General features: G+C 45.0%; 1 protein-coding gene across 3 annotated transcripts in view; it reads left to right on the top strand.

The window, feature by feature from the left end:
- The window catches only part of LOC115122803 (integrin alpha-7), a 146,903-nt gene extending 122,042 nt beyond the window's left edge, over positions 1-24,861 (top strand). For 2 of the 3 annotated variants that reach the window (XM_065004214.1, XM_065004211.1), the window contains exon 22: positions 21,780-24,861. In XM_065004214.1, the coding sequence (XP_064860286.1) occupies positions 21,780-21,932 (153 nt within the window). In that variant the 3' untranslated portion in view covers positions 21,933-24,861. Of the gene's footprint in view, positions 1-21,062; positions 21,194-21,779 lie in introns of all 3 variants that reach the window. The other variant, XM_065004215.1, reaches the window with a different exon arrangement.
- The last annotated feature ends 478 nt before the right edge of the window (positions 24,862-25,339 follow it).

Raw genomic sequence — 25,339 nt, 5'->3', positions numbered from 1 at the left:
ACTGTAAGTGCTGTTATTGTGAAGTGGAAACGAAAAGGAGCAACAACGTCTCAGCCGCGAAGTGGTAGGCCGCACAAGCTCACAGAACAGGACCATCAAGTGCTGAAGCGCATAGCGAGTAAAAATCGTCTGTCCTCGGTTGCAACACTCACTACCGACTTCCAAACTGCCTCTGGAACCAACGTCAGAACAATAACTGTTCCTCTGGGGGCTTCATGAAATTAGTTTCCATGGCTGAGCAGCCGCACACAAGCCTAAGATCACCATGAGTTTCCACGGCTGAGCAGCCGCACACAAGCCTAAGATCACCATGAGTTTCCATGGCTGAGCAGCCGCACACAAGCCTAAGATCACCATGAGTTTCCATGGCTGAGCAGCCGCACACAAGCCTAAGATCACCATGAGTTTCCACGGCTGAGCAGCCGCACACAAGCCTAAGATCACCATGCAGTGGAAACGTGTTCTCTGGAGTGATGAATCATGTTTCACTATCTGGCAGTCCGACGGACTGATCTGAGTTTGGCGCATGGCAGGAGAACGCTACCTGCCTGAATGCATAGTGCCAACTGTAAAGTTTGGTGGAGGAGGAGTAATGGGCTAGGGCTGTTTTTCATGGTTTGGGCTAGGCCCCTTAGTTGCAGTGAAGAGAAATCTTAACGCTACATCATACAATAACATTCTAGACGATTCTGTACTTCCAACTTTGAGGCATCAGTTTGGGGTAGGCCCTTTCCTGTTTCAGCATGACAACGTCCCCATACTCAAAGTGATGTCCATACAGAAATGGATTTTAGAGACCGGTGTGGAAGAACTTGACTGGCCTCTATTAGAGCCCTGACCTCAACAAACACCTTTGGGATGAACTGGAACGCCGACTGCGAACCAGTCCTCATCGCCCGACATCACTCCCAGAAGAGTGGAGGCTGTTATAGCAGCAAGGGGCGGCAACATCCATATTAAAGCCCCTGATTATGGAATGAGATGTTTGACGAGCAGGTGTCCACATACTGTTGGTCATGTGGTGTATCTCTATTCTGCTGGCTGGTATCCTGCTGCTGGCTCTGCTGGCCTGCATACTCTGGAAGAGAGAAAACGGGTTACTTTTTTATTTTTATTCTCACATCCACCAGATAGGTGCTGGGAAATGTGTTGTTTTACACCTACAAAAAATGTACATCAGCCAACTTACATCTATTTCCATTATTATCTTTTCATTCAATGTCTTCTCTTCTCTAGTCCATCTCTAGTCCATCTCTCCTCTCTTCTCTAGTCCATCTCTAGTCCATCTCTCCTCTCTTCTCTAGTCCATCTCTCTTCTCTTCTCTAGTCCATCTCTCCTCTCTTCTCTAGTCCATCTCTCCTCTCTTCTCTAGTCCATCTCTCCTCTCTTCTCTAGTCCATCTCTCCTCTCTTCTCTAGTCCATCTCTCCTCTCTTCTCTAGTCCATCTCTCTTCTCTTCTCTAGTCCATCTCTCCTCTCTTCTCTAGTCCATCTCTCTTCTCTAGTCCATCTCTCCTCTCTTCTCTAGTCCATCTCTCTTCTCTAGTCCATTTCTCCTCTCTTCTCTAGTCCACCTCTCTTCTCTAGTCCATCTCTCCTCTCTTCTCTAGTCCATCTCTCCTCTCTTCTCTAGTCCATCTCTCTTCTCTAGTCCATCTCTCTTCTCTTCTCTAGTCCATCTCTCCTCTCTTCTCTAGTCCATCTCTCCTATCTTCTCTAGTCCATCTCTCCTCTCTTCTCTAGTCCATCTCTCCTCTCTTCTCTTCTCTAGTCCATCTTTCCTCTCTTCTCTAGTCCATCTCTCCTCTCTTCTCTTCTCTAGTCCATCTTTCCTCTCTTCTCTAGTCCATCTCTCCTCTCTTCTCTAGTCCATCTCTCCTCTCTTCTCTTCTCTAGTCCATCTCTCCTCTCTTCTCTAGTCCATCTCTCTTCTCTAGTCCATCTCTCCTCTCCTCTCTAGTCCATCTCCGTCTCTTCTCTAGTCCATCTCTCCTCTCTTCTCTAGTCCATCTCTCCTCTCTTCTCTAGTCCATCTTTCCTCTCTTCTCTAGTCCATCTCTCCTCTCTTCTCTTCTCTAGTCCATCTCTCCTCTCTTCTCTAGTCCATCTCTCTTCTCTAGTCCATCTCTCCTTCGCTCTCTTCTCTAGTCCATCTCTCCTCTCTTCTCTAGTCCATCTCTCTTCTCTAGTCCATCTCTCTTCTCTTCTCTAGTCCATCTCTCCTCTCTTCTCTAGTCCATCTCTCTTCTCTTCTCTAGTCCATCTCTCCTCTCTTATCTAGTCCATCTCTCTTCTCTTATCTAGTCCATCTCTCTTCTCTAGTCCATCTCTCCTCTCTTCTCTAGTCCATCTCTCCTCTCTTCTCTAGTCCATCTCTCTTCTCTAGTCCATCTCTCCTCTCTTCTCTAGTCCATCTCTCCTCTCTTCTCTTCTCTAGTCCATCTCTCCTTCTCTCTCTTCTCTAGTCCATCTCTCCTCTCTTCTCTAGTCCATCTCTCTTCTCTAGTCCATCTCTCCTCTCTCCTCTAGTCCATCTCTCCTTCTCTCTCTTCTCTAGTCCATCTCTCCTCTCTTCTCTAGTCCATCTCTCTTCTCTAGTCCATCTCTCCTCTCTTCTCTAGTCCATCTCTCCTCTCTTCTCTTCTCTAGTCCATCTCTCCTCTCTTCTCTAGTCCATCTCTCCTCTCTTCTCTAGTCCATCTTTCCTCTCTTCTCTAGTCCATCTCTCCTCTCTTCTCTAGTCCATCTCTCCTCTCTTCTCTAGTCCATCTTTCCTCTCTTCTCTAGTCCATCTCTCCTCTCTTCTCTTCTCTAGTCCATCTCTCTCTCTTCTCTAGTCCATCTCTCCTCTCTTCTCTAGTCCATCTTTCCTCTCTTCTCTAGTCCGTCTCTCCTCTCTTCTCTAGTCCATCTTTCCTCTCTTCTCTAGTCCATCTCTCCTTCTCTCTCTTCTCTAGTCCATCTCTCCTCTCTTCTCTTCTCTAGTCAATCTCTCCTCTCTTCTCTAGTCCATCTCTCTTCTCTAGTCCATCTCTCCTCTCCTCTCTAGTCCATCTCGCGTCTCTTCTCTAGTCCATCTCTCCTCTCTTCTCTAGTCCATCTCTAGTCCATCTCTCCTCTCTTCTCTAGTCCATCTCTCCTCTCTTCTCTAGTCCATCTCTCTTCTCTTCTCTAGTCCATCTCTCCTCTCTTCTCTAGTCCATCTTTCCTCTCTTCTCTAGTCCATCTCTCCTCTCTTCTCTTCTCTAGTCCATCTCTCCTCTCTTCTCTAGTCCATCTCTCTTCTCTAGTCCATCTCTCCTTCGCTCTCTTCTCTAGTCCATCTCTCCTCTCTTCTCTAGTCCACCTCTCTTCTCTAGTCCATCTTTCCTCTCTTCTCTAGTCCGTCTCTCCTCTCTTCTCTAGTCCATCTTTCCTCTCTTCTCTAGTCCATCTCTCCTTCTCTCTCTTCTCTAGTCCATCTCTCCTCTCTTCTCTAGTCCATCTCTCCTCTCTCCTCTAGTCCATCTCTCCTTCTCTCTCTTCTCTAGTCCATCTCTCCTCTCTTTTCTAGTCCATCTCTCTTCTCTAGTCCATCTCTCTTCTCTTCTCTAGTCCATCTCTCCTCTCTTCTCTAGTCCATCTCTCCTCTCTTCTCTTCTCTAGTCCATCTCTCCTTCTCTCTCTTCTCTAGTCCATCTCTCCTCTCTTCTCTAGTCCATCTCTCTTCTCTAGTCCATCTCTCCTTCTCTCTCTTCTCTAGTCCATCTCTCCTCTCTTCTCTAGTCCATCTCTCTTCTCTAGTCCATCTCTCCTTCTCTCTCTTCTCTAGTCCATCTCTCCTCTCTTCTCTAGTCCATCTTTCCTCTCTTCTCTAGTCCGTCTCTCCTCTCTTCTCTAGTCCATCTTTCCTCTCTTCTCTAGTCCATCTCTCCTTCTCTCTCTTCTCTAGTCCATCTCTCCTCTCTTATCTAGTCCATCTCTCTTCTCTAGTCCATCTCTCCTCTCTTCTCTAGTCCATCTCTCCTCTCTCCTCTAGTCCATCTCTCCTTCTCTCTCTTCTCTAGTCCATCTCTCCTCTCTTCTCTAGTCCATCTCTCTTCTCTAGTCCATCTCTCTTCTCTTCTCTAGTCCATCTCTCCTCTCTTCTCTAGTCCATCTCTCCTCTCTTCTCTTCTCTAGTCCATCTCTCCTTCTCTCTCATCTCTAGTCCATCTCTCCTCTCTTCTCTAGTCCATCTCTCTTCTCTAGTCCATCTCTCCTTCTCTCTCTTCTCTAGTCCATCTCTCCTCTCTTCTCTAGTCCATCTCTCTTCTCTAGTCCATCTCTCCTTCTCTCTCTTCTCTAGTCCATCTCTCCTCTCTTCTCTAGTCCATCTCTCCTCTCTTCTCTAGTCCATCTCTCTTCTCTAGTCCATTTCTCCTCTCTTCTCTAGTCCATCTCTCTTCTCTAGTCCATCTCTCCTTCTCTCTCTTCTCTAGTCCATCTCTCCTCTCTTATCTAGTCCATCTCTCTTCTCTAGTCCATCTCTCCTCTCTTCTCTAGTCCATCTGTCCTCTCTCCTCTAGTCCATCTCTCCTTCTCTCTCTTCTCTAGTCCATCTCTCCTCTCTTCTCTAGTCCATCTCTCTTCTCTAGTCCATCTCTCTTCTCTTCTAGTCCATCTTCTCTAGTCCATCTCTCTTCTCTAGTCCATCTCCTCTCTCTCTTCTCTAGTCCATCTCTCCTCTCTTCTCTAGTCCATCTCTCTTCTCTAGTCCATCTCTCTCTCTTCTCTAGTCCATCTTCTCTAGTCCATCTCTCCATCTCTTCTCCATCTCCTCTCTTCTCTTCTCTAGTCCATCTCTCCTCTCTTCTCTAGTCCATCTCTCCTCTCTTCTCTAGTCCATCTCTCTTCTCTAGTCCATCTCTCCTCTCTTCTCTAGTCCATCTCTCCTCTCTTCTCTAGTCCATCTTTCCTCTCTTCTCTAGTCCATCTCTCCTCTCTTCTCTAGTCCATCTCTCTTCTCTAGTCCATCTCTCTTCTCTTCTCTAGTCCATCTCTCCTCTCTTCTCTAGTCCATCTCTCCTCTCTTCTCTAGTCCATCTCTCCTCTCTTCTCTAGTCCATCTCCTTCCTCTCTTCTCTAGTCCATCTCTCCTCTCTTCTCTAGTCCATCTCTCTCTTCTCTAGTCCATCTCTCCTCTCTTCTCTAGTCCATCTCTCCTCTCTTCTCTAGTCCATCTCTCTTCTCTAGTCCATCTCTCTTCTCTTCTCTAGTCCATCTCTCCTCTCTTCTCTAGTCCATCTCTCCTCTCTTCTCTTCTCTAGTCCATCTCTCCTTCTCTCTCTTCTCTAGTCCATCTCTCCTCTCTTCTCTAGTCCATCTCTCTTCTCTAGTCCATCTCTCCTCTCTTCTCTAGTCCATCTCTCCTCTCTTCTCTAGTCCATCTCTCTTCTCTAGTCCATCTCTCTCTCTCTTCTCTAGTCCATCTCTCCTCTCTTCTCTAGTCCATCTTTCCTCTCTTCTCTAGTCCATCTCTCCTCTCTTCTCTAGTCCATCTTTCCTCTCTTCTCTAGTCCATCTCTCTTCTCTCTCTTCTCTAGTCCATCTCTCCTCTCTTCTCTAGTCCATCTCTTCTCTAGTCCATCTCTCCTCTCTTCTCTAGTCCATCTCTCCTCTCTCTTCTCTAGTCCATCTCTCCTCTCTTCTCTAGTCCATCTCTCTCTCTCTCTTCTCTAGTCCATCTCTCTTCTCTAGTCCATCTCTCTTCTCTTCTCTAGTCCATCTCTCCTCTCTTCTCTAGTCCATCTCTCCTCTCTTTCTTCTCTAGTCCATCTCTCTCTCTTCTCTAGTCCATCTCTCCTCTCTTCTCTAGTCCATCTCTCTTCTCTAGTCCATCTCTCCTCTCTTCTCTAGTCCATCTCTCTCTTCTCTAGTCCATCTCTCTTCTCTAGTCCATCTCTCCCTCTCTTCTCTAGTCCATCTCCTCTCTTCTCTAGTCCATCTCTCCTCTCTTCTCTAGTCCATCTCTTCTCTAGTCCATCTCTCTTCTCTAGTCCATCTATCCTCTCTTCTCTAGTCCATCTCTCCTCTCTCTTCTCTAGTCCATCTCTCCTCTCTTCTCTAGTCCATCTCTCTTCTCTAGTCCATCTTTCCTCTCTTCTCTCTCTCCTCTCTTCTCTAGTCCATCTCTCCTTCTCTCTCTTCTCTAGTCCATCTCCTCTCTTCTCTAGTCCATCTCTCTTTCTAGTCCATCTCTCTCTCTTCTCTAGTCCATCTCTCCTCTCTTCTCTAGTCCATCTCTCCTCTCTTCTCTAGTCCATCTCTCCTTCTCTTCTCTAGTCCATCTCTCCTCTCTTCTCTAGTCCATCTCTCTCTTCTCTAGTCCATCTCTCCTCTCTTCTCTAGTCCATTTCTCCATCTCTCTTCTCTAGTCCATCTCTCTCTCTCTTCTCTAGTCCATCTCCTCTCTTCTCTAGTCCATCTCTCCTCTCTTCTCTAGTCCATCCTCTCTTCTCTAGTCCATCTCTCCTCTCTTCTCTAGTCCATCTCTCCTCTCTTCTCTAGTCCATCTCCTCTCTTCTCTAGTCCATCTCTCTTCTCTAGTCCATCTCTCTCTTCTCTAGTCCATCTTTCCTCTCTTCTCTAGTCCATCTCTCCTCTCTTCTCTAGTCCATCTCTCCTCTCTTCTCTAGTCCATCTCTCCTTCTCTCTCTTCTCTAGTCCATCTCTCCTCTCTTCTCTAGTCCATCTCTCCTCTCTTCTCTAGTCCATCTCTCTTCTCTAGTCCATCTTTCCTCTCTTCTCTAGTCCATCTCTCCTCTCTTCTCTAGTCCATCTCTCTTCTCTAGTCCATTTCTCCTCTCTTCTCTAGTCCATCTCTCTTCCCTAGTCCATCTCTCCTCTCTTCTCTTCTCTAGTCCATCTCTCCTCTCTTCTCTTCTCTAGTCCATCTCTCCTCTCTTCTCTAGTCCATCTCTCTTCTCTAGTCCATCTCTCCTTCGCTCTCTTCTCTAGACCATCTCTCTTCTCTAGTCCATCTCTCTTCTCTTCTCTAGTCCATCTCTCCTCTCTTCTCTAGTCCATCTCTCCTCTCTTCTCTTCTCTAGTCCATCTCTCCTCTCTTCTCTAGTCCATCTCTCCTCTCTTCTCTAGTCCATCTCTCCTCTCTTCTCTAGTCCATCTCTCCTCTCTTCTCTAGTCCATCTTTCCTCTCTTCTCTAGTCCATCTCTCCTCTCTTCTCTAGTCCATCTCTCCTCTCTTCTCTAGTCCATCTTTCCTCTCTTCTCTAGTCCATCTCTCCTCTCTTCTCTAGTCCATCTCTCTTCTCTAGTCCATCTCTCCTCTCTTCTCTAGTCCATCTTTCCTCTCTTCTCTAGTCCGTCTCTCCTCTCTTCTCTAGTCCATCTTTCCTCTCTTCTCTAGTCCATCTCTCCTTCTCTCTCTTCTCTAGTCCATCTCTCCTCTCTTCTCTAGTCCATCTCTCCTCTCTTCTCTAGTCCATCTCTCTTCTCTAGTCCATCTTTCCTCTCTTCTCTAGTCCATCTCTCCTCTCTTCTCTAGTCCATCTCTCTTCTCTAGTCCATTTCTCCTCTCTTCTCTAGTCCATCTCTCTTCTCTAGTCCATCTCTCTTCTCTTCTCTAGTCCATCTCTCCTTCTCTCTCTTCTCTAGTCCATCTCTCCTCTCTTATCTAGTCCATCTCTCTTCTCTAGTCCATCTCTCCTCTCTTCTCTAGTCCATCTCTCCTCTCTCCTCTAGTCCATCTCTCCTTCTCTCTCTTCTCTAGTTCATCTCTCCTCTCTTCTCTAGTCCATCTCTCCTCTCTTCTCTTCTCTAGTCCATCCTCTCCTCTCTTCTCTAGTCCATCTCTCCTCTCTTCTCTAGTCCATCTCTTCTCTAGTCCATCTCTCCTCTCTTCTCTAGTCCATCTCTCTCTTCTCTAGTCCATCTCTCCTCTCTTCTCTAGTCCATCTCTCCTCTCTCTCTCTAGTCCATCTCTCCTCTCTTCTCTAGTCCATCTCTCCTCTCTTCTCTAGTCCATCTCTCTTCTCTAGTCCATCTCCTCTCTTCTCTAGTCCATCTCTCTCTCTTTCTAGTCCATCTTTCCTCTCTTCTCTAGTCCATCTCTCTCTCTTCTCTAGTCCATCTCTTCTCTAGTCCATCTCTCCTCTCTTCTCTAGTCCATCTCTCTCTCTTCTCTAGTCCATCTTTCCTCTCTTCTCTAGTCCATCTCTCTCTCTTCTCTAGTCCATCTCTCTTCTCTAGTCCATCTCTCCTTCTCTCTCTTCTCTAGTCCATCTCTCTCTCTTCTCTAGTCCATCTCTCCTCTCTTCTCTAGTCCATCTCTCTTCTCTAGTCCATCTTTTCTCTTCTCTAGTCCATCTCTCTCTCTTCTCTAGTCCATCTCTCTTCTCTAGTCCATCTCTCCTTCTCTCTCTTCTCTAGTCCATCTCTCCTCTCTTCTCTAGTCCATCTCTCTTCTCTAGTCCATCTCTCCTCTCTTCTCTAGTCCATCTCTCTTCTCTAGTCCATCTCTCCTCTCTTCTCTAGTCCATCTCTCCTCTCTTCTCTTCTCTAGTCCATCTCTCCTCTCTTCTCTAGTCCATCTCTCCTCTCTTCTCTAGTCCATCTCTCCTCTCTTCTCTTCTCTAGTCCATCTCTCCTCTCTTCTCTAGTCCATCTCTCCTCTCTTCTCTAGTCCATCTCTCTTCTCTAGTCCATCTCTCCTCTCTTCTCTAGTCCATCTCTCCTCTCTTCTCTAGTCCATCTTTCCTCTCTTCTCTAGTCCATCTCTCCTCTCTTCTCTAGTCCATCTCTCCTCTCTTCTCTTCTCTAGTCCATCTCTCCTTCTCTCTCTTCTCTAGTCCATCTCTCCTCTCTTCTCTAGTCCATCTCTCTTCTCTAGTCCATCTCTCCTCTCTTCTCTAGTCCATCTCTCTTCTCTAGTCCATCTCTCCTCTCTTCTCTAGTCCATCTCTCTTCTCTAGTCCATCTCTCTCTCTTCTCTAGTCCATCTCTCCTCTCTTCTCTAGTCCATCTTTCCTCTCTTCTCTAGTCCATCTCTTCTCTTCTAGTCCATCTCTCCTCTCTTCTCTAGTCCATCTTTCCTCTCTTCTCTAGTCCATCTCTCCTCTCTTCTCTAGTCCATCTCTCTTCTCTAGTCCATCTCTCCTCTCTTCTCTAGTCCATCTTTCCTCTCTTCTCTAGTCCGTCTCTCCTCTCTTCTCTAGTCCATCTCTCCTCTCTTCTCTAGTCCATCTCTCTTCTCTAGTCCATCTCTCCTCTCTTCTCTAGTCCATCTCTCCTCTCTTCTCTAGTCCATCTTTCCTCTCTTCTCTAGTCCATCTCTCCTCTCTTCTCTAGTCCATCTCTCTTCTCTAGTCCATCTCTCCTCTCTTCTCTAGTCCATCTCTCCTCTCTTCTCTTCTCTAGTCCATCTCTCCTTCTCTCTCTTCTCTAGTCCATCTCTCCTCTCTTCTCTAGTCCATCTCTCTTCTCTAGTCCATCTCTCCTCTCTTCTCTAGTCCATCTCTCTTCTCTAGTCCATCTCTCCTCTCTTCTCTAGTCCATCTCTCCTCTCTTCTCTTCTCTAGTCCATCTCTCCTCTCTTCTCTAGTCCATCTCTCCTCTCTTCTCTAGTCCATCTTTCCTCTCTTCTCTAGTCCATCTCTCCTCTCTTCTCTAGTCCATCTCTCCTCTCTTCTCTAGTCCATCTTTCCTCTCTTCTCTAGTCCATCTCTCCTCTCTTCTCTAGTCCATCTCTCTTCTCTAGTCCATCTCTCCTCTCTTCTCTAGTCCATCTTTCCTCTCTTCTCTAGTCCGTCTCCCTCTTCTCTAGTCCATCTTTCCTCTCTTCTCTAGTCCATCTCTCCTCTCTCTCTTCTCTAGTCCATCTCTCATCTCTTCTCTAGTCCATCTCTCCTCTCTTCTCTAGTCCATCTCTCTTCTCTAGTCCATCTTTCCTCTCTTCTCTAGTCCATCTCTCCTCTCTTCTCTAGTCCATCTTTCTCTCTTCTCTAGTCCATTTCTCCTCTCTTCTCTAGTCCATCTCTCTTCCTAGTCCATCTCTCTCTCTTCTCTTCTCTAGTCCATCTCTCCTCTCTAGTCTCTTCTCTAGTCCATCTCTCCTCTTCTCTAGTCCATCTCTCTTCTCTAGTCCATCTCTCCTTCATCTCTCTTCTCTAGACCATCTCTCTTCTCTAGTCCATCTCTCTCTCTTCTCTAGTCCATCTCTCCTCTCTTCTCTAGTCCATCTCTCTCTCTTCTCTTCTCTAGTCCATCTCTCCTCTTCTCTAGTCCATCTCTCCTCTCTTCTCTAGTCCATCTCTCCTCTCTTCTCTAGTCCATCTCCTCTCTTCTCTAGTCCATCTTTCCTCTCTTCTCTAGTCCATCTCTCCTCTCTTCTCTAGTCCATCTCTCCTCTCTTCTCTAGTCCATCTTTCCCTCTCTTCTCTAGTCCATCTCTCCTCTCTTCTCTAGTCCATCTCTCTTCTCTAGTCCATCTCTCCTCTCTTCTCTAGTCCATCTTTCTCTTCTCTAGTCCATCTCTCCTCTCTTCTCTAGTCCAGTCCATCTTTCCTCTCTTCTCTAGTCCATCTCCTTCTCTCTTCTCTAGTCATCTCTCCTCTCTTCTCTAGTCCATCTCTCCTCTCTTCTCTAGTCCATCTCTCTTCTCTAGTCCATCTCTCTTCTCTAGTCCATCTCTCCTCTCTTCTCTAGTCCATCTCTCTCTAGTCCATCTCTCCTCTCTTCTCTAGTCCATCTCTCCTCTCTTCTCTAGTCCATCTCTCTCTTCTCTTCTCTAGTCCATCTCTCCTTCTCTCTCTTCTCTAGTCCATCTCTCCTCTCTTCTCTAGTCCATCTCTCTTCTCTAGTCCATCTCTCCTCTCTTCCATCTCTCCTCTCTTCTCTAGTCCATCTCTCCTTCTTCTCTAGTCCATTCTCTAGTCTCATCTCTCCTCTCTTCTCTAGTCCATCTCTCCTCTTCTCTTCTCTAGTCCATCTCTCCTCTCTCTTCTCTAGTCCATCTCTCCTCTCTTCTCTAGTCCATCTCTTCTCTAGTCCTCTCTCTCTAGTCCATCTCATCCTCTCTTCTCTAGTCCATCTCTCCTCTCTTCTCTAGTCCATCTCTCCTCTCTCTCCTCTCTTCTCTAGTCCATCTCTCTTCTCTCTTTCTCTAGTCCATCTCTCCTCTCTTCTAGTCCATCCTCTCTTCTCTAGTCCATCTCTCTCTTCTCTAGTCCATCTCTTCTCTTCTCTAGTCCATCTCCTCTCTTCTCTAGTCCATCTTTCCTCTCTCTTCTCTAGTCCATCTCTCCTCTCTTCTCTAGTCCATCTCTCTTCTCTAGTCCATCTCTCCTCTCTTCTCTAGTCCATCTTTCCTCTCTTCTCTTCATCGTCTCTAGTCCATCTCTTCTCTAGTCCATCTCTCCTCTCTTTCTCTCCAGTCTCTCTTCTCTAGTCCATCTCTCTCTCTCTTTTCTAGTCCATCTCTCCTCTCTTCTCTAGTCCATCTCTCTTCTCTAGTCCATCTTTCCTCTCTTCTCTAGTCCATCTCTCCTCTCTTCTCTAGTCCATCTCTCTTCTCTAGTCCATTCTCCTCTCTTCTCTAGTCCATCTCTCTTCTCTAGTCCATCTCTCCTCTCTTCTCTTCTCTAGTCCATCTCTCTTCTCTAGTCCATCTCTTCTCTAGTCCATCTCTCCTCTCTTCTCTAGTCCATCTCTCCTCTCTTCTCTAGTCCATCTCTCCTCTCTTCTCTAGTCCATCTCTCTTCTCTAGTCCATCTCTCTTCTCTTCTCTAGTCCATCTCTCCTCTCTTCTCTAGTCCATCTCTCCTCTCTTCTCTTCTCTAGTCCATCTCTCCTCTCTTCTCTAGTCCATCTCTCCTCTCTTCTCTAGTCCATCTCTCCTCTCTTCTCTAGTCCATCTCTCCTCTCTTCTCTAGTCCATCTTTCCTCTCTTCTCTAGTCCATCTCTCCTCTCTTCTCTAGTCCATCTCTCCTCTCTTCTCTAGTCCATCTTTCCTCTCTTCTCTAGTCCATCTCTCCTCTCTTCTCTAGTCCATCTCTCTTCTCTAGTCCATCTCTCCTCTCTTCTCTAGTCCATCTTTCCTCTCTTCTCTAGTCCGTCTCTCCTCTCTTCTCTAGTCCATCTTTCCTCTCTTCTCTAGTCCATCTCTCCTTCTCTCTCTTCTCTAGTCCATCTCTCCTCTCTTCTCTAGTCCATCTCTCCTCTCTTCTCTAGTCCATCTCTCTTCTCTAGTCCATCTTTCCTCTCTTCTCTAGTCCATCTCTCCTCTCTTCTCTAGTCCATCTCTCTTCTCTAGTCCATTTCTCCTCTCTTCTCTAGTCCATCTCTCTTCCCTAGTCCATCTCTCCTCTCTTCTCTTCTCTAGTCCATCTCTCCTCTCTTCTCTTCTCTAGTCCATCTCTCCTCTCTTCTCTAGTCCATCTCTCTTCTCTAGTCCATCTCTCCTTCGCTCTCTTCTCTAGACCATCTCTCTTCTCTAGTCCATCTCTCTTCTCTTCTCTAGTCCATCTCTCCTCTCTTCTCTAGTCCATCTCTCCTCTCTTCTCTTCTCTAGTCCATCTCTCCTTCTCTCTCTTCTCTAGTCCATCTCTCCTCTCTTCTCTAGTCCATCTCTCTTCTCTAGTCCATCTCTCCTCTCTTCTCTAGTCCATCTCTCTTCTCTAGTCCATCTCTCTCTCTTCTCTAGTCCATCTCTCTCTTCTCTAGTCCATCTCTCCTCTCTTCTCTAGTCCATCTCTCCTCTCTTCTCTAGTCCATCTCTCTTCTCTAGTCCATCTCTCCTCTCTTCTCTAGTCCATCTCTCCTCTCTTCTCTAGTCCATCTTTCCTCTCTTCTCTAGTCCATCTCTCCTCTCTTCTCTAGTCCATCTCTCTTCTCTAGTCCATCTCTTCTCTTCTCTAGTCCATCTCTCCTCTCTTCTCTAGTCCATCTTTCTCTCTTCTCTAGTCCATCTCTCCTCTCTTCTCTAGTCCATCTCTCTTCTCTAGTCCATCTTCTCTAGTCCATCTCTCTCTTCTAGTCCATCTCTTCTCTAGTCCATCTCTCCTCTCTTCTCTAGTCCATCTCTCTTCTCTAGTCCATCTCTCTCTCTTCTCTAGTCCATCTCTCTCTCTCTCTTCTCTAGTCCATCTCTCCTCTCTTCTCTAGTCCATCTCTTCTCTCTCTTCTCTAGTCCATCTCTCCTCTCTTCTCTAGTCCATCTCTCCTCTCTTCTCTAGTCCATCTCTCCTCTCTCTCTTCTCTAGTCCATCTTCCTAGTCTCTCTCTTCTCTAGTCCATCTCTCCTCTCTTCTCTAGTCCATCTCTCTTCTCTAGTCCATCTCTCCTCTCTTCTCTAGTCCATCTCTCCTCTCTTCTCTTCTCTAGTCCATCTCTCCTTCTCTCTCTTCTCTAGTCCATCTCTCCTCTCTTCTCTAGTCCATCTCTCTTCTCTAGTCCATCTCTCCTCTCTTCTCTAGTCCATCTCTCTTCTCTAGTCCATCTTTCCTCTCTTCTCTAGTCCATCTCTCTCTTCTCTTCTCTAGTCCATCTCTCTCTCTTCTCTAGTCCATCTCTTCTCTAGTCCATCTTTCCTCTCTTCTCTAGTCCATCTCTCCTCTCTTCTCTAGTCCATCTCTCCTCTCTTCTCTAGTCCATCTTTCTCTCTCTTCTCTAGTCCATCTCTCCTCTCTTCTCTAGTCAATCTCTCTTCTCTAGTCCATCTCTCCTCTCTTCTCTAGTCCATCTTTCCTCTCTTCTCTAGTCCGTCTCTCCTCTCTTCTCTAGTCCATCTTTCCTCTCTTCTCTAGTCCATCTCTCCTTCTCTCTCTTCTCTAGTCCATCTCTCCTCTCTTCTCTAGTCCATCTCTCCTCTCTTCTCTAGTCCATCTCTCTTCTCTAGTCCATCTTTCCTCTCTTCTCTAGTCCATCTCTCCTCTCTTCTCTAGTCCATCTCTCTTCTCTAGTCCATTTCTCCTCTCTTCTCTAGTCCATCTCTCTTCCCTAGTCCATCTCTCCTCTCTTCTCTTCTCTAGTCCATCTCTCTCTTCTCTCTTCTCTTCTCTAGTCCATCTCTCTCTCTTCTAGTCCATCTCTTCTCTAGTCCATCTCCTTCCTCTCTTCTCTAGTCCATCTCTCTTCTCTAGTCCATCTCTCTTCTCTTCTCTAGTCCATCTCTCCTCTCTTCTCTAGTCCATCTCTCATCTCTTCTCTTCTCTAGTCCATCTCTCCTCTCTTCTCTAGTCCATCTCTCCTCTCTTCTCTAGTCCATCTCTCCTCTCTTCTCTAGTCCATCTCCTCTCTTCTCTAGTCCATCTTTCCTCTCTTCTCTAGTCCATCTCTCCTCTCTTCTCTAGTCCATCTCTCTCTTCTCTAGTCCATCTTTCCTCTCTTCTCTAGTCCATCTCTTCTAGTCCATCTCTCTTCTCTAGTCCATCTCCTCTCTTCTCTAGTCCATCTTTCCTCTCTTCTCTAGTCCATCTCTCCTCTCTTCTCTAGTCCATTCCTCTCTTCTCTAGTCCATCTCTCCTTCTCTTCTCTAGTCCATCTCTCTTCTCTAGTCCATCTTTCCTCTCTTCTCTAGTCCATCTCTCTCTCTTCTCTAGTCCATCTCTCCTCTCTTCTCTAGTCCATCTCTCCTCTCTTCTCTAGTCCATCTCTCTAGTCCATCTCTCTTCTCTTCTCTAGTCCATCTCTCCTTCTCTCTCTTCTCTAGTCCATCTCTCCTCTCTTATCTAGTCCATCTCTCTTCTCTAGTCCATCTCTCCTCTCTTCTCTAGTCCATCTCTCCTCTCTTCTCTAGTCCATCTCTCCTCTCTCCTCTAGTCCATCTCTCCTTCTCTCTCTTCTCTAGTTCATCTCTCCTCTCTTCTCTAGTCCATCTCTCCTCTCTTCTCTTCTCTAGTCCATCTCTCCTTCTCTCTCTTCTCTAGTCCATCTCTCCTCTCTTCTCTAGTCCATCTCTCTTCTCTTCCATCATTCTCTCTCTTCTCTAGTCCATCTCTCTTCTCTAGTCCATCTCTCCTCTCTTCTCTAGTCCATCTCTCCTCTCTTCTCTTCTCTAGTCCATCTCTCCTCTCTTCTCTAGTCCATCTCTCCTCTCTTCTCTAGTCCATCTCTCTTCTCTAGTCCATCTCTCCTCTCTTCTCTAGTCCATCTCTCCTCTCTTCTCTAGTCCATCTTTCCTCTCTTCTCTAGTCCATCTCTCCTCTCTTCTCTAGTCCATCTCTCTTCTCTAGTCCATCTCTCTCCATCTCTTCTCTAGTCCATCTCTTCTCTTCTCTAGTCCATCTCTCCCTCTCTTCTCTTCTCAGTCCATCTAGTCCATCTCTCTTCTCTAGTCCATCTCTCTCCATCTCTCTTCTCTAGTCCATCTCTCTTCTCTCTTCTCTAGTCCATCTCTCTTCTCTAGTCCATCTCTCTCTCTTCTCTAGTCCAATTCTTTCTTCAAGGGGCTTCTAGTCCATCTCTCCTAACATCTAGCCATCTATCCTCTCTTCTAATAGTCCATAAAGTCCTCTCTTCTCTAGTCCATCTCTCCTCTCTTCTCTAGTCCATCTCTCATCTCTTCTCAGTAAAGACATTAGTCCATCATATTTCCTCTCTTCTCTAGTGTTTTCAATTCTGGTTAAAGTCCATCTCTCTAAAATCTAGTCCATTTCTTGTCTTCTCTAGTCCATCTCTCTTCCCTAGTCCATCTCTCCTCTCTTCTCTTCTAGTCCATCTCTTCTCTTCTCTAGTCCATCTCTTAATTTCAGTCCATCTGGGAGTCTTCTCTAGTCCATCTCTCCTCTCTTCTCTAGTCCATCTCTCTTCTCTAGTCCATCTCTCTCTCTTCTCTAGTCCATCTTTTCCTCATTCTTCTCTAGTCCATCTCTCCTCTCTTCTCTAGTCCATCTCTCTCTTCTCTAGTCCATCTCTCCTCTCTTCTCTAGTCCATCTCTCTCTCTCTTCTCTAGTCCATCTCTCTTCTCTAGTCCATCTCTCCTCTCTTCTCTAGTCCATCTCTCCTCTCTTCTCTAGTCCATCTTTCCTCTCTTCTCTAGTCCATCTCTCCTCTCTTCTCTAGTCCATCTCTCTTCTCTAGTCCATCTCTCCTCTCTTCTCTAGTCCATCTCTCCTCTCTTCTCTTCTCTAGTCCATCGTTTCTCTCTCCTCTCTTCTCTAGTCCATCTCTCTCTTCTCTAGTCCATCTCTAGTCCATCTCCTCTCTTCTCTAGTCCATCTCTCTTCTCTAGTCCATCTCTCCTCTCTTCTCTAGTCCATCTCTCTCTCTTCTCTAGTCCATCTCTCCTCTCTTCTCTAGTCCATCTCTCCTCTTTTCTCTAGTCCATCTCTCCTCTCTTCTCTAGTCCATCTCTCCTCTCTTCTCTAGTCCATCTTTCCTCTCTTCTCTAGTCCATCTTTCCTCTCTTCTCTAGTCCATCTCTCCTCTCTTCTCTAGTCCATCTCTCTTCTCTAGTCCATCTTCCTCTCTTTCTAGTCCATCTTATTTCCTCTCTTCTCTAGTCCAGTCTTCCTCTCTTCTCTAGTCCATCTTTTTCCTCTCTTCTCTAGTCCATCTCTCTGTTCTCTCTCTTCTCTAGTCCATCTCTCCTCTCTTCTCTAGTCCATCTTTCCTCTCTTTTAGTCCATGTCTCTTTCTAGTCCATCTAAAAATCTCTTCTCAGTCCATCTTCTTTGTTCTCTAGTCCATCTTCTTTCTAGTCCATTTATCCTCTGTTTAACATGTCCAAATCTCTCTTCTCTAGTCCAAGATAAAATCTCTTCTCAGTAATATATCTAGTCCATCTCTGGTAAACATCTCTGTCTCTTCTCTAGTCCATCTCAGTGTTCCTCTCTGTCTCAGGTCCATCTCTCTTCTCTAGTCCATCTCTCCTTGTTCTCTTGTCTACTCCATCTCTCTTCTCTAGTCCATTTCTCCAGTAGATCTGGGAGTTTATCAAAGTCCATTTCTTTCCGAATTCTTTTGGATCTAGTCCATCTCTCCTCTATGGTCATCATTCAGGAGGTTAGGAGGTCCATCAGTTTCCTCTCATTCTCTAGTCCATCTTCTCCTCTTCTTCTTTAAGTCCATCTCTCCTCTCTTCTCTAGTCCATCTCTCCTCTCTTCTCTAGTCCATCTCTCTCTCTTCTCTAGTCCATCTCTCCTCTCTTCTCTAGTCCATCTCTCTTCTCTAGTCCATCTCCTCTCTTCTCTAGTCCATCTTTCCTCTCTTCTCTAGTCCATCTCTCCTCTCTTCTCTAGTCCATCTCTCTCTCTTCTCTAGTCCATCTTCTCCTCTCTTCTCTAGTCCATCTCCTCTCTTCTCTAGTCCATCTCTCCTCTCTCTCTAGTCCATCTCTCTCTTCTCTAGTCCATCTCTCCTCTCTTCTCTAGTCCATCTCTCCTCTCTTCTCTAGTCCATCTCTCTTCTCTAGTCCATTTCTCCTCTCTTCTCTAGTCCATCTCTCTTCTCTTCCATCTCATCTCTCTTCTCTAGTCCATCTCTTCTCTCTCTTCTCTAGTCCATCTCTCCTCTCTTCTCTAGTCCATCTCTCTTCTCTAGTCCATCTCTCCTCTCTTCTCTAGTCCATCTCTCCTCTCTTCTCTAGTCCATCTCTCTCTTCTCTAGTCCATCTCTCTCTCTCTCTTCTCTAGTCCATCTCTCCTCTCTTCTCTAGTCCATCTCTCTTCTCTTCTCTAGTCCATCTCTCCTCTCTTCTCTAGTCCATCCTCTCTTCTCTAGTCCATCTCTCCTCTCTCTTCTCTAGTCCATCTCTCCTCTCTTCTCTAGTCCATCTCTCTTCTCTAGTCCATCTCTCTCTCTTCTCTAGTCCATCTCTCTCTCTTCTCTAGTCCATCTCTCCTCTCTTCTCTAGTCCATCTCTCCTCTCTTCTCTAGTCCATCTCTTCTCTAGTCCATCTCTCCTCTCTTCTCTAGTCCATCTCTCCTCTCTTCTCTAGTCCATCTTTCTCTCTCTTCTCTAGTCCATCTCTCCTCTCTTCTCTAGTCCATCTCTTCTCTAGTCCATCTCTCTTCTCTTCTCTAGTCCATCTCTCCTCTCTTCTCTAGTCCATCTCTCCTCTCTTCTCTTCTCTAGTCCATCTCTCTTCTCTAGTCCATCTCTCTTCTTCTAGTCCATCTCTCCTCTCTTCTCTAGTCCATCTCTCTTCTCTAGTCCATCTCTCTCTCTTCTCTAGTCCATCTCTCTTCTCTAGTCCATCTCTCTCTCTCTTCTCTAGTCCATCTCTCCTCTCTTCTCTAGTCCATCTCTCCTCTCTTCTCTAGTCCATCTCTCTCTCTTCTCTAGTCCATCTCTCCTCTCTTCTCTAGTCCATCTTTCCTCTCTTCTCTAGTCCATCTCTCCTCTCTTCTCTAGTCCATCTCTCTTCTCTAGTCCATCCCTCCTCTATTCTCTAGTCCATCTTTCCTCTCTTCTCTAGTCCATCTTTCCTCTCTTCTCTAGTCCATCTCTCCTTCTCTCTCTTCTCTAGTCCATCTCTCCTCTCTTCTCTAGTCCATCTCTCCTCTCTTCTCTAGTCCATCTCTCTTCTCTAGTCCATCTTTCCTCTCTTCTCTAGTCCATCTCTCCTCTCTTCTCTAGTCCATCTCTCTTCTCTAGTCCATTTCTCCTCTCTTCTCTAGTCCATCTCTCTTTCCTAGTCCATCTCTCCTCTCTTCTCTTCTCTAGTCCATCTTTCCTCTCTTCTCTAGTCCATCTCTCATCTCCTCTCTAGTCCATCTCTCCTTCTCTCTCTTCTCTAGTCCATCTCTCCTCTCTTCTCTTCTCTAGTCCATCTCTCCTCTCTCTCTAGTCCATCTCTCTCTCTCTCTAGTCTCTAGTCCATCTCTCTCTCTTCTCTAGTCCATCTCTCCTCTCTTCTCTTCTCTAGTCCATCTCTCCTTCCCTCTCTTCTCTAGTCCATCTCTCCTCTTCTCTCTTCTCTAGTCCATCTCTCCTCTCTTCTCTAGTCCGTCTCTCCTCTCCTCTCTTCTCTAGTCCATCTCTCCTCTCCTCTCCTCTCTTCTCTAGTCCGTCTCTCCTCTCTTCTCTAGTCCATCTCTCCTCTCTTCTCTAGTCCATCTCTCTTCTCTAGTCCATCTCTCCTCTCTTCTCTAGTCCATCTCTCCTCTCTTCTCTTCTCTAGTCCATCTCTCCTTCTCTCTCTTCTCTAGTCCATCTCTCCTCTCCTCTCTTCTCTAGTCCATCTTCTCTAGTCCATCTCTCCTCTCTTCTCTAGTCCATCTCTCCTCTCTTCTCTAGTCCATCTCTCCTCTCTTCTCTAGTCCATCTTTCCTCTCTTCTCTAGTCCATCTCTCTTCTCTAGTCCATCTCTCCTCTCTAGTCCATCTCTCCTCTCTTCTCTAGTCCATCTCTCCTCTCTTCTCTAGTCCATCTTTCCTCTCTTCTCTAGTCCATCTCTCCTCTCTTCTCTAGTCCATCTCTCCTCTCTTCTCTAGTCCATCTCTCTTCTCTAGTCCATCTCTCCTCTCTTCTCTAGTCCATCTCTCTTCTCTAGTCCATCTTTCCTCTCTTCTCTAGTCTGTCTCTCCTCTCTTCTCTAGTCCATCTCTCTTCTCTAGTCCATCTCTCTTTCTCTCAATTCAATTCAATTCAAGGGCTTTATTGGCATGGGAAACGTGTTAACATTGCCAAAGCAAGTGAGGTAGATAATATATAAAGTGAATATATAAAGTGAAATAAACAATAAAAATTAACAGTAAACATTACACATACAGACGTTTCAAAACAGTAAAGACATTACAAATGTCATATTATATATATACAGTGTTTTAACAATGTACAAATGGTTAAAGGAAACAAGATAAAATAAATAAGCGTGAATATGGGTTGTATTTACAATGGTGTGTGTTCTTCACTGGTTGCCCTTTTCTCGTGGCAACAGGTCACAAATCTTGCTGCTGTGATGGCACACTGTGGAATTTCACCCAGTAGATATGGGAGTTTATCAAAATTGGATTTGTTTTCGAATTCTTTGTGGATCTGTGTAATCTGAGGGAAATATGTCTCTCTAATATGGTCATACATTAGGCAGGAGGTTAGGAAGTGCAGCTCAGTTTCCACCTCATTTTGTGGGCAGTGAGCACATGGCCTGTCTTCTCTTGAGAGCCTTCTTCTTTAATTTTTTTCAAACTGCGTTGTCTCTCTTCTCTAGTCCATCTCTCCTTCTCTCTCTTCTCTAGTCCATCTCTCCTTCTCTCTCTTCTCTAGTCCATCTCTCCTCTCATATCTTCTCTAGTCCATCTCTCCTCTCTTCTCTAGTCCATCTCTCCTCTCTTCTCTAGTCCATCTCTCCTCTCTTCTCTAGTCCATCTCTCCTCTATTCTCTAGTCCATCTCTCCTCTTCTCTAGTCCATCTCTCCTCTCTTCTCTTCTCTAGTCCATCTCTCCTCTCTTCTCTACTCCATCTCTCCTCTCCTCTCTAGTCCGTCTCTCCTCTCTTCTCTAGTCCATCTCCTCTCTTCTCTAGTCCATCTCTCCTCTCCTCTCTAGACTGTCTCTCCTCTCTTCTCTAGTCCTTCTCTCCTTCTCTCTCTTCTCTAGTCCATCTCTCCTCTCTTCTCTAGTCCATCTCTCCTCTCTTCTCTAGTCCATCTCTCATCTCCCCTCTAGTCCGTCTCTCCTCTCTTCTCTAGTCCATCTCTCCTTCTCTCTCTTCTCTAGTCCATCTCTCCTCTCTTCTCTTCTCTAGTCCATCTCTCTTCTCTTCTCTAGTCCATCTCTCCTCTCTTCTCTTCTCTAGTCCGTCTCTCCTCTCTTCTCTAGTCCATCTCTCTTCTCTAGTCCATCTCTCCTCTACTCTCTAGTCCGTCTCTCCTCTCTTCTCTAGTCCATCTCTCTTCTCTAGTCCATCTCTCCTCTCCTCTCTAGTCCGTCTCTCCTCTCTTCTCTAGTCCATCTCTCTTCTCTAGTCCGTCTCTCCTCTCTTCTCTAGTCCATCTCTCCTTCTCTCTCTTCTCTAGTCCATCTCTCCTCTCTTCTCTAGTCCATCTCTCTTCTTCTTTACTTTTTTTCAAACTGCATTCTCTCTCTTCCTACCTCCACATCTCTGTTGTAACTCCTCCTCCTCCTCCTCCTCCCCAGTGTGGGTTCTTCAAGCGTACAGAGCGCCGCCCGCAGTACGAAACAGAGTACTACCACGCCCACATGCATGCTCAGCCCTCTGAGGTTGAGAAGCAGGCGTCAGACCAATAGGTTCCTGCCCTCTCCAAGTGGTAAAGCCATGCACCCTAGCCTGCTCTGCACCTTGGCCTGCTCTGTACCGGCCTGTCAGTGCTGTGACTTTGCCTGAGTTGTGGTCTGTAAACCTCTGTATACCTGAAACAAGTTCATCCTGGCATTGTAGAAAGTTGTTTACATGTTCTCTTCCTGATGAGATTGTCCTTCCTGTTCTATTCGTGAATAATCAAATTTCATCTGGTCATATGTCTCCTGATTAGATTAGGTTAGAATGCCAGAATGAACTTGTTTCTTGTTTCTCACAAAATGGCGAGTGAGTTGGCAGCATATGCGTGTTATGCTGTGTGGTGTGTTTACTTTGCTTGTTGTGTGTCACCTGTTTTATTCAAACTTTATGCAAATCACCTGGATGTTTTTGGCTTTTGTGGCACATGTACAATGTTTCATAATCAGCAACCAAAAATCTTCCTTGGGTTGCATAGCAACATCAACCTAGTCTGTCTCTTTCTCTGTCTCTCTCTCTCTCTCTCCCTCTCTCTCTCTCTCTCTCTCCCTTTCCCTCTCTATCTCTCCCTCTCCCTCTCCCTCTCTCTCTCCCCTCTCTCTCTCTCTCCCCCACAGTGTGGTTTCTTCCGTCGGGTCCAGTATGAAGACAAAGTTCCTCAGTACCATGCAGTGAAGATCCCCCGTCAAGACCGGCCCCAGTTCCAGCAGAAGGCAGGGATCCTCCAGAAGAAGGAGTGGGCCACACACTGGAGCGACGGAAGCTCCTGAACAGCATCAACAAACGAGGACTAGAATAGCAGCAAACACCCATTCAACCCTATGGCACTCACTAACTCTGCAGTGGAACAAACGTGTGCAGACTGACCGTGTCACAACACTGTTGTGCACATTGAGGCTATGTCCCGATTCATCACCCTTCTTCTGAAGTGTGCACACTTCCCATCATGGATTTATCAATGGTGAAAATTCTACTGTATTCTACTGTATTCTACTGTATTGTACTTTTAGAATGACTGGATCAATATCTATCTGACTGACTGACTATCTGACTGACTGACTATCTGACTGACTGACTGACTATCTGACTGATTATCTGACTGACTATCTGACTGACTGACTGTCTGACTGATTATCTGACTGACTGACTGACTATCTGACTGATTATCTGACTGACTATCTGACTGACTGACTGTCTGACTGATTATCTGACTGACTGACTATCTGAATGACAGATTGACTGACTGACTGACTGACTATCTGACTGACTGACTATCTGACTGACTGACTATCTGACTGACTGACTATCTGACTGACTACTGATTGACTGACTATCTGATTGACTGACTATCTGATTGACTGACTATCTGATTGACTGACTATCTGACTGACTATCTGACTGACTATCTGACTGACTGACTATCTGACTGACTGACTATCTGACTGACTGACTGACTGACTGACTATCTGACTGACTGACTATCAAATCAAATCAAATCAAATTTATTTATATAGCCCTTCGTACATCAGCTGATATTTCAAAGTGCTGTACAGAAACCCAGCCTAAAACCCCAAACAATAAGCAATGCAGGTGTAGAAGCACCTATCTGACTGACTGACTATCTGACTGATTATCTGACTGACTATCTGACTGACTGACTATCTGACTGATTATCTGACTGACTATCTGACTGACTGACTGTCTGACTGATTATCTGACAGACTGATTGACTGACTGACTATCTGACTGACTGATTGACTGACTGACTGACTGACTATCTGACTGACTGACTATCTGACTGACTGACTACCTGACTGATTATCTGACTGACTATCTGAATGACTGACAGTCTGACTGATTATCTGATTGACTGATTGACTGACTGACTATCTGACTGACTGATTGACTGACTGACTGATTATCTGACTGACTGACTGATTATCTGACTGACTGACTGATTATCTGACTGACTGACTGATTATCTGACTGACTGACTTGCATTGGTGTTTTTTACAGACTGTAATACTGCACACAGAATTCTGACTAGATCAATACCAATCAGATTGATCAATACATATTGATAGACTGAACACTGACACTCAAATGGACTTCTACTGCTGACAGGCATCAATATTCACTGATCTTTTCCGATAGGCTAACATACACACACACACACACACACACACACACACACACACACACACACACACACACACACACACACACACACACACACACACACACACACACACACGAACACACACTTATTTCAAAGCCAATGCCTATGACTCGGACTGCTTCTTGTCATAGCTACTGTACAGTAAGATCGAAAAGGACAAAGAAAAACTATGTTTATATATTATTGTTTAGCGTTTTAATTTGAGTCACTGTAATACTACTGTTGATACAGCAGAATGACAATGATCTGACAACACCAGCTCCCATTTCGATAAGACTGATCAGAACACATTAGTCTGTTGTCTTGTTGAAGTCCTTAGGGTCTTGTTCATTAGGACACACCATGGTAAAACGTTTTGCAACGGAAAACCAAAGCAAGTGTTTCTTACAAAGTTCAGATTGTCCCTTTCTGTTTTCTTCCATTTGATACCTACTGAACACTGCCCAGCCTTCTGACTGTAGCGCTGCTATGGCCATAACGTTGGAATTAGGTTGAATTGATTGTGTTGTGACTGTTTAGGCTGTAGTTTTGTTTTGTGTCGGTCGGCTGTGAGGAACAGCCATTGAGGAATTCACAATAACAATCCATCACCTGAATAATGTTGAAGAAAACAACTTCAACGTACGAAACGACAATATCAACAGCTTCAGCTCATGGTAGGAGATATTAGATACAAACAAACAAAGTTTATAATTGTGGTTGAGTACCACATTGTTCAGGTACTTCACATATCCCCCTGCAGACCCTTAGATGTCCTCAATAGTTTGAAACCTTTATGGGAAAGATGATTGTAAATAATCATTTATTACAGTTTGTATTTACATAAAAGTGCCTTATGGTTTAATTCAAAAAGATGATACTTAACTTTGGAGCTACTGAAGGTTAACTAAAGGTTTAATAAAGGTTAACTAAAGGTTTACTAAAGGTTTACTGAAGGTTTAATAAAGGTTTACTGAAGGTTTACTGAAGGTTAACTAAAGGTTTACTGAAGGTTTACTGAATGTTAACTAAAGGTTTACTGAAGGTTAACTAAAGGTTTACTGAAGGTTTACTGAAGGTTAACTAAAGGTTTACTGAAGGTTAACTAAAGGTTTAATAAAGGTTTACTGAAGGTTAAGGTACATAATTTGCAGAGTGTTTCACGACACAGTTTAAAACCTTCAAGTAGGGCCTGGAGTTTTCTCTGGACTGGGTACTTGGTCTGGAGAAACTCCTGGCCCCATCACCCCTGAAGTGAATGGATATGAGAAGTTGAGCAGTGAGACTATGGTGGCATATACAGTGCTGTACACACACTGAATATACAGCCCTGTACACAATGAGAATACAGCCCTGTACACAATGAATATACGGCCCTGTACACACAATGAATATACACAATGAATATACACAATGAATATACGGCCCTGTACACGCAATTAATATACGTCCCTGTTGTCTACTGGGCCTATGAGCATGTAGAGTCTACTTTGTGATTTAGAAATTGCTGGACAATCTTGTAATAAATGCATTAAAGAATATTGGTGTTGTTCAGCCTAATTTTTTTTTGGGGGTTGGGGGGGTCATGATTTGATTTATTTGTTTTACCATTGTAAATAGCAACAAAAGTTAAAGACTAATTAAATGAATTTAGTTTCAGAATCAACTGGGTTTGGTCCTTGTATTTCTGTCAAAATGCCTGAACCTGCTAAATGTCTTGTGGACACTAGATGGCGATAACACACTCTGGTTTGACTTGGCTTGGAAGGAGGGGATATACAGTACATATACAGTATACAAATCCCAAGAATACTTCAAATGTTTGTAAAAACTGTTGATATAGAAGAAAACATTGCTTAGAGAATGTATGCAGAGGTATCCTTATTTAGAATAAATCGTACATTCAAAGGATGAAAGGATATGCTTTTTGTAATTGTAGACAGTATGCACTATATAGTACTGAAAGACAGTTGGATTTTGTTCCTGTTATCTTAGTTAAATAGAATTACCTGTATGGTT

Source organism: Oncorhynchus nerka, linkage group LG2 (assembly GCF_034236695.1).
Source record: "Oncorhynchus nerka isolate Pitt River linkage group LG2, Oner_Uvic_2.0, whole genome shotgun sequence".
NCBI lineage: Eukaryota > Metazoa > Chordata > Actinopteri > Salmoniformes > Salmonidae > Oncorhynchus > Oncorhynchus nerka.
Note: the sequence above shows the minus strand (reverse complement) of the source record. Positions and strands in the feature narration are given on the sequence as shown.